Source organism: Ostrea edulis, chromosome 7 (assembly GCF_947568905.1).
Source record: "Ostrea edulis chromosome 7, xbOstEdul1.1, whole genome shotgun sequence".
NCBI classification, from domain to species: domain Eukaryota; kingdom Metazoa; phylum Mollusca; class Bivalvia; order Ostreida; family Ostreidae; genus Ostrea; species Ostrea edulis.
The window spans coordinates 83,614,791-83,623,795 of NC_079170.1; the positions used below are offsets into that span (position 1 = coordinate 83,614,791).

Here is a 9,005-nt window from a genome sequence, read left to right on the forward strand (position 1 = left end):
TCACATCTCCATGCTGCCAATACATATGAACAGAATCTTTACAAGTTGTTTGTTTCATATTGTTATGGCTTACCGTACACGTTCCGTCTTAAATGTGCATGCATTACCTACGTCATAAAGATGATTGCCTGTTTAACATGACCTTTCCTTGTTGGGGGACCTGACCCTACTTTTAAAACATAATTTTGGAAAATTTCGCAACGTACAAGTCATCATATGTGTATAAAAAGGCGCTGAGAGTTTTTCTCATCAGACCTGATTCCGGATTTGAATCAGTGAAACAATCATGGGGGTCGTCATTGCTTTATGCATTTTAAATTTCATCAATTTCGTTTTTGGATGTTATCCAATTATAAACCACGACCAGTCACAATACTGTAGTGCTCAGTATGGTGAGTGATGTTCAAATATTTCTTTGATCGGATATTCTCTTTCAAAGCAAATCTTAATTATCTACTGTCATAAATGAAGAAACAAAAATTAACGTGAGTTTGCTGAACATCTGATTTTCATGTTTTTCTTTGATTTTAGTATTTACTGGTGTTGTTCGATCTTCTCGAGAAACAGACAGTGAGGCAGTTTTTCAAATTCAACTAACATCAACTATCAAGGTGAGTTTTATTTCATATACATATTTTACCGGTACGTCCTGGATATTGAGATGTGATGATTAGAAATCATGATTGTAAAACATCACAAATCTCAATTCACATACGAGAAAAATCGACCGTTAAGTCCACTTCTAACATCAGGTGTAAAACTTCGAGTGTAATTATAGACACATATTGACAACGAAAATCAGTAAATGATTCAAGACAAGGTTTCTTGGTAAATGAGGTGATTTTTATGGGTCAGAATAACCGTTATCGTGACCAGCGAAATCAATCACAAACAATCCAAATGTTTATCAATTTATTTACATTTTTTTTTATAGGAAAATATATCAATAAGAAATTATTACCTTACAGTAGGTAAAAGGAACGTTCACAGAAGTGTTCGATTCTGATTTACCACCGAACTGTATTCACAAATGGGAAAATTGGCGATAAAGCCAAATTCAATTCCCAGATGTAAAACATCCAATTATAATTCTGAAGAGTTCTTATAGAGTGCATAATTGACAGTCTACTTATACTAAGATGAAGCTTCCAGAACCTTCCTTTAAAAACAGAAATGAACAGATACAACATCATCTTTACATTGAATTCTGACAAACAACGTACTAAAACCGCAGTAAACAGGCTGAAATATTGTAAAAACCGTGTAAAACTATAATCTAATAAAATAACGTCTAGAATATTGTCTAAGCCACATGTGTCAATCAAACACATTATATTTCACGACCATCCATCGTCAACTTCCTAAATTTATGTAGCAATATTTTATCATCACCTGTATATGGTATTCAGGTCTCTGATCTGATTCCATACACGAGAGCATATTCTGCATGCATGTATCATCAATTGTTAGATCGGAACCAGATACTGGCAAACAAGTTGATATTACGGGAATTTTAATAGTCGCGTTTACAATCAGCATTTCGTGATCTCTATAGTCGCTTTAATGATGGAATAATCTAGCACTGTGTCGAATGCTGTGGGGCTTGTTTCGTACCAATTAATAGACCGTTGTTTACACATTGATTTTAACTACGCATTACTCAGTTCACCTCATGAAGATATGGGGCCCACGGCGGGAGTGACCAGTAAACAGGGGATGGTTACTCCTCCTAGGCACCTAATCCTACCTTTGGTGTCTAGGAGTCCGTGTTGGTCCTGCTCTTGAATTTGTATTTTTTATAGGAATTATGAGATTGATTATCGCTTGTATCCTCATATTTGTTCATGATGACACCTGGAAGAAACAAAAGGCATTAAAAATGGTCTACTTTATACAATTTACAGGGACGGATAGGATTCCCAGGGAGCATGACTACTGTTTACGGAAGGGGGAAACTAAACTCATGTGGACCCACAAGGCTCAATCGCAACCAAGAATATATCTTATATAGTAAGTTTGAAAAATACATACACAAAATAGCTTACATGTCAAGGGAAATAATTTTTGAAGGAAATGTTTCTTATGCGTCACAGGTGTTACAAATATATACTTCCTTCTTTTATTTTACATTTTATTACAGATATCAATTTGTCATTTATTTACAGCTTCTACATACGATCCCTCCACTAATAGACCGGAGATATTTGTACAGCACGATCCAAACTTCACCAATCTGAACAGAATCAAGAGATATGACTGTTCATGTGAAGTAAGTTAACACGAATGTCTTGAATATGTATTGGAATTAACATAATTCGTAGGACACTAGAAATGTATTATTATAACAGCATTCATGTATATGAAATTCGATCTTATTTTCAAGAAATATTGACTGTGAAATTGAACAAAATGTTGCCCAGGACATTTTGACTTTTACGAACACAAAATTATGTAATGTACAGACGATGGACCGCATTCCGAACAAAGTAGCTGGAGACAATTCCCTTTGACATAAACATATCTTTCAACAGAGTATTTGATAACGGGAAAGAGAATTCGTGTACTGGCAGTAAGACAACATATTTCAAGGCTGTTTTCATCTGAAGAATAGGGGAAAGGGGGTCTTCACCCGTTTATATCAGACACGGATACTTCCACCTTGCTATTATTACCTCTGCGATAATAAAATTTCAGTTTTTCGAACTGTTCGAAGACACAGATACCAAGAGGGAGAGTGTTAGTAGAATTAAACACATTCAATATTGATATCAATAATGTTGATAGATAATTCGTGTTAACAATTCAATACGTGTCATTACATTCCATATCGTGATAGTCAGTTCTTGTGTATATTCAGACTTCTTTTCATATAATGGTTATCGAGAAAAATAAATTCCTTATTAGGATTGTAACTGACTATCTACAGATTAATATTGGGTTAATCAATCCCATAGGCAATGGAATTGAACAACCCAATATATTTATTCGAAGACAGTCAGTTACAAACCTGATAAGTAATAATCTACTACAGTTACGAAAACCATCCTTAAATTCATCTAGTAAATAAAGATGTGTATTAGTGCAATAAATATCGTATGTGCAAACATATCTTTGGAGGATTATTTTATCTTTGCATAAAAGAAAAAACAATAGTTGCGTGACACACGATTCAATTCTTTACTTTTCATATCTGTGCATAATATAACTTTTTTTCTAGATTGAGATTGATCTTCCACGACAACCATTTCCAAACAGCATGACTCCCGCTGAAGATAAGTGCGTGATCACTGAAAGAGAATACAACTGTAACTTCTTCAAGGGGTACTGTGGTCGAAGAAACGGAATCTACGGATCGCAAGTGTGTCAATGGATCGCACCTAATAATGTTTGTCCTCCCTGAAAATATCTGAATAACAGTCTTAGCATAATATCTATGTATATAATTGTATGAATTATGTTTAATAAATCGAACTTTGATTCATGACCTGCTCAAATTACACCTAAGCCATAAGGTATTTACTTTCTTTTTGAACAGTTATTTGAAATTTGAAAGTTAACGGTATGTATCGTAAATAGGTGGACCCTGTGTTTCTAATCGTACCATTGTTGAGTTCTCTCCCGTATTTCTGTCTTTTAAAACAGGAATTCAACCACAACTCCTTTAACTTCGTTTCGGTCTTGAGTTTTCAAATCATATCAGTTTGTATTGTTTCGGAGTCTTGTATGTAATTTTGTATTTCTTAACAGTGATTCATTAAAATCTAATTCAGTGGTAAATTAAATTCAACGTACGATTTATAGGGCTCATGCTGGGTATGACAGATCAGCAGGGATTGCTCACTTCTTCTAGGGACCTGATCCAACTTCTGGTATGTCCAGGGGTCCGTGTTTGCCCATTTCTTAATTTTGTAATCCTTACAGGAGGTATAAGATTAATTATTGTCCGTTATCTTCATCTTTATAGGAGTTATGAGATTGAACACTGTTCATTACCTTCACCTTTATAGGATTGATGAAATTGATCACTGTTCGTTATCTTCAGTTTTTCTGGACTCATTGTTTATTTTCACGTCCATTACACTGATAATTCAGAAATAAAATTCATTTTCAAAATTCAAATTGAAAAGTATTCCGGCATGAAGCGATGCAGTTCATGCCCTAATGTATTATTAAAAAAAATAATTACAATCTTTTTATGTTTATTTTTCATTTTTGTGGGGATTCCTAGTCGTTAAAATAAACGTTCGGTATTCATCAAAATTCATAATCACGTTGTTCACATCAGCAGCGCATTTTATTAAAAATGGCTATTCTTACAATTTGTGAAGATATCAAAGTTAAAAACATTGGAAATGTACATATTTATCAATGGCTGGTAGATCAATTGATTGGCGTTATCAAAATTTAATTGCACGCTGTTGCTTATCAGTAGCACAACATATGGACAAAACAAACAAACATTGTATGAAGGTGTTTTTGCAATGCTATATCCTATTTTAGAACTCCGTGAGTGTGGGTTATAACAAGCATGGAGTGGCCATAAAATCCTTGAATGTATTGGTAACATCAAGATCACTATTTAAAGAATGACAATAATGCCTATTCATTTTGTACGATACAAAGTGAATTGACAGTAGATTACGTATTTTAATCCGCAAACTTAGAGTTTTTGTCGTTAATAGTGATGGTTTTCATCCGTTTGAAACGTCTAGAGTGAGTCTTCTTGATGAAGATCGTTCAGTATGTTCGAGCGTCATTGTTTCTATCATGGATATCACTCCAACTGAATTTCAGGAGGCTTCTATAATTATAACCACCTATAATACGGCCTTGACTTCCGATCTGGAAAAGGTCCAACAAAAGAAATTCCAGCGTGATGGCATCCACGGTCGAAATATTTGTACAAAGTGTTTAGAGTTTATTCTATGTTTTTACTTCCAAAAAGAGACTATATATATATATATATATATATATATATATATATATATATATATTCATTTATCTCAGAAAGTGCAAACAGACACAAGCAATACTTGTTTATATATAAATTTTATTTGGCGATAAAGGGTCCTACCTACTTTAGCTAATATTTGGAAAACAAGCAAAACATGTATAATTCACAATGGATTCTAAAGGGTCAATACACAGGTTCACGTTATTATCCAGAGGAAATCACAAATGCGTAATAAGGTGCCACCCTGAATTATCACATTTCGGAACCATTCCAATAGGAGATACACGCAGATTATATATAGGCAGTTTCTTAAATGGTCCCCCAATCCTCCCTAGTTTGACTTCAATGTTTATTTTTTGTTCGATAATTTCGTGGGGATGTTGCTATGCTGAGACTAAATTACTATTTTCTAAATGGGTTCTTGGGCCTGAATAATGTAACTGGAATCCAAAGAACAATCCGGACAATAATTTGTTTGCTATAGATATATTGGTGGGTACGTTTTAGCATTGATTTATTGATTGGAGTTTTCCCTAGTTTCTATATGGGAACCTCCATTACTGATTCATGTGGTTGTGGTGAATGCTCCAATATTGATTTTGGTTTTGAAACCCTGCATGATGATTGGATGAGGTGTATGAGGGACTTGGGTGAGCTGAATTTTGTCCATAAGTTGTATAGAACTGAGACTTATTTGAATTGCAATTAAGTTGCGGATGTAGGTCACTACAAGGAGTGCTCGAAAGAGAATAATGGCATTGCATTTTTGTTCAAATGCCCTTAAAGTTGTAGTCGAAGCACTTTTGTGTTGCTTGTGATGGAATGTAGGACTTGGGTATACTGAAAGTGACCATAATTCTGTATCAACTTCCCCCAGGAGCTGACTGGATTAATGGCTTTACGAAACCTGCACTGGGCGTCATAATCAAACAAACTTACTGCCCCTAGCCGTACTGTAAGGGTGTACTTTAGTAACCCAGATGATTTAGCAGGGTTTGAGGCCAGATATATTGATGCAAATTATTACCATTGCGTCAGTCCATTTATCAATGGAGTCAATGGTTTTTATAGCCTCTTTGGTGATTTTATCCCATGTACTAGCGAGTATAAGTTTCTTTGACTTGTAATAGCACCATGACCCCCACCATGAGAGATTGAAGTTCGATAAATTTGCTTTGTATTATATTGTGGCCAACTGACTCGCTAACATGCATACCTAAATTATGCACTGATTGCATAGGTACAATATCATTACCTTCTGCCTGCTGATGTACCCATTGTGAGCTCTGCTGTGAGGCAAGCGAAATTGTCTGTATAGGCTGCTGTGGAATCTGCAGATTTAGAAGGTCATCTGTATCCTGCAGCGGTGAACGTAAACTTGACTGGGAATAAGAAGAGCACACCTCCTTAGCATACAATATATACAACTCTCCAACATATTCATCTTTTAAATGTTACGACTTGATTGGCGTAAAAATTGACAATTTTGGAATTAATCGATTTCACTCTGTAAAAAAAAGTAGTTTAGTAAACATTGATGCAGGATTGATGAGAATGCAATAAAACACAATCCCTATCAATGGGAGACACTTCAAACTGACGATCGTGTTTCCTCTCGCTGACCAGTAGAGGAAGGACGTTCACCTTCTTGATTAATTATTAGACAGCTTTAACATGACGTTAATAAACGACGAAGAGGTAAGCTATTAAATGGCTACTAAACAAAAACATTTTATTTTGACGCATTCCTGTCAATAGATAGCCTTTGACAATTTAAAAAAAGTATGTTTTCGGATTACTTTAAACTTAAAATGATATAGTTTTTGAATGATTTATTCCCCACGTTTTTTGTTGTTGTAAAATATTGTTATGAAATATGAATTAGACGGCTGCATGAAAAATCCGTCCAAAGGGATAAGCACTGTGATACTACACGTTGATGATATTTGGGACATAAAATTCATTGCAACGACGATGATATGAAATAAGAGTCTACAAAATTGCTGTATAATACAAAAGAAGTTCTTACTGAAATGTCTGTGAAGGAAGCTAGACACGTTAATGAGTAAAGTTAAATATTTGGTGGTGGCGCCAACATTAACCTCTGATGTTTTACAAGTGAATTCATCGTTATGTAAAAATTCGCTTTTCTTTTTAGAAGAAGAAAAAAGTCATGTAACATAGTGGTACTAGACTGTATTTAATAATACAATGAAATACAGCAAGAAAAGTGACTCATTCCGCGTCCCGAAATTCCGTCTGGATTGATGAATTCATAATATCAGTACCATTACAATGCAACATTCCATAGTATGTAAAACAAATGTTAAATGCAATCAGTATCATTTCTTTGTTTCGCTTTTGGAGATCTGATATCGCTGATCATTAAGAGAACTCTTATACAGAAGGATATGACGTTCAAATTTAACTACAAAATGAATTTCGGAATTTTAAATTTATGCTACAATCCCAGATGCAAAATGTGGTAAGTATTAAGATATATAACGTTTTCGTTGACGTTTACACGTTATTTGTTAACAAGAGAAAATAACGGTAGGGTAAATTGTCTGGAAGCTTTGAAGAAATCACTCTTAACAAAAATTTAAAAAAGACTTACATTGTGATTGCAAACACCGCTTATCTTCCTTTGCCCGACAGTGAATGAAGACATTTCCCATCACACTAGATATGGTTTTTTTCCCTTCCAGGGAAACTGTGTTAAATTGATATACGTAATTAATCAACATAATCGACAGCCGTAAGCATGAAAACAAGAAATAAAAAAAATGAATCCTATATACTTATTTTGAAGGGTCTTAGAAATTTGTATTCTTTTTTTCTAAGCGGATCCGTAGAACAGTTTGAAAGCGTTTGTGATTTGAGGTTTAAAAACTGGAAAATTATATTCCACTTTTCAAAAATTCTGCGTTGCATTATAACTATACTTATAGAAAATATCTTAATTGTACTTTTAAAGAATAGTTTGCTATTGTAATAACTTTTTTCAATATTTTTCTTATCTACACATTGTGGACAATATCAGGAAATATCCGTTAGACGGTATGCATTCAAGCTTTAAAATGTTGTGTCGTTATTCATCATACAATTGAGACAGGAATTGTCAAGTTTAGGGTAAAGAGAAGTGTGATAATTAACGAAACTGTAAGAAGGAATCAAATGTAAACTCGCTGCAGGGAGTACCGATATATATGATTCTATATTACAGTGTATATGGTATGGCATTGAACTAAATTGTATGGTGAATATAGGTACAGTGTATACCGTTAGATCGAATACTGTCCGATGTGATTCATACTAATTGTTGGGTCATTCTTTACACACCAATTTTAACTATGAATTATCCCGTTCACCATATCAAGATAGAGGGCTCAAGGTGGGTGTGAACGGTCAACAGTGGATGCTTACTCCTCCTAGGCACTTGACCATCTTTGGGCTCCGTGTTTGCCTTACTCTTAATTGTTTTATCCTCTAAGAGATTATGAGATTGATCACGGTTTAATTTCAATTGTATCGTATACTAAAATAACTTGATATGACATCAAAATTGGTACCGTATAAGTTTTACATTATGACTCCTGGGTCGAGGCCTCTGCTGTTGGACTGTTAGTCCCCGAGGTTTTCTACAGCCCAGTAGCTAAGTACTTCGTTACTAGCTTGAAAATACGGATGTATATTTAATTGCTGTTATAAAATTTAAAAATTCATTTCAAAATTAAGGATTATTTCCCTCATGCATAGCTCTTATCCTTACACGAATTTGAGTCCACCTTTAATTTGGCACGCTGTTTTTGGCTATGTAAAGCTCTAAAACTTCATTGTTATTTCGGATTTCCAACATTTCGGTTGAGCATCACTGAAGAGACATTATTTGTCGAAATGTGCATCTGGTGCATCAAAATTGGTACCGTATAAGTTTTACATTGAAATGTATTGCATCGTAAACTATACCGACATTAGTGTATAGATATATCTACAGTGTATTGTGAATAATTCTATATTCATCGAAGAAATCTGTTGATCAATTATTTTG

At 34.3% G+C, this 9,005-nt stretch overlaps 1 protein-coding gene across 1 annotated transcript; it reads left to right on the forward strand.

The window, feature by feature from the left end:
* Window positions 1–80: 80 nt before the first annotated feature.
* On the forward strand, window positions 81–3,508 carry LOC125654103 (uncharacterized). Its single transcript, XM_048883892.2, has 5 exons — window positions 81–392; window positions 532–611; window positions 1,905–2,010; window positions 2,166–2,269; window positions 3,218–3,508. The coding sequence occupies exons 1-5, from the start codon at window positions 287–289 to the stop codon at window positions 3,398–3,400; spliced, it is 579 nt and encodes a 192-aa protein (XP_048739849.2). The 5' UTR covers window positions 81–286; the 3' UTR covers window positions 3,401–3,508.
* The last annotated feature ends 5,497 nt before the right edge of the window (window positions 3,509–9,005 follow it).

Coding starts and splice junctions, on each gene's coding strand:
- LOC125654103 (XM_048883892.2), top strand. CDS start 287: ATGGGGGTCGTCATTGCTTTATGCATTTTAAATTTCATCAATTTCGTT. Junction 612..1,904: donor AACTAACATCAACTATCAAG/GTGAGTTTTATT, acceptor TACAATTTACAG/GGACGGATAGGATTCCCAGG. Junction 2,270..3,217: donor GATATGACTGTTCATGTGAA/GTAAGTTAACAC, acceptor CTTTTTTTCTAG/ATTGAGATTGATCTTCCACG.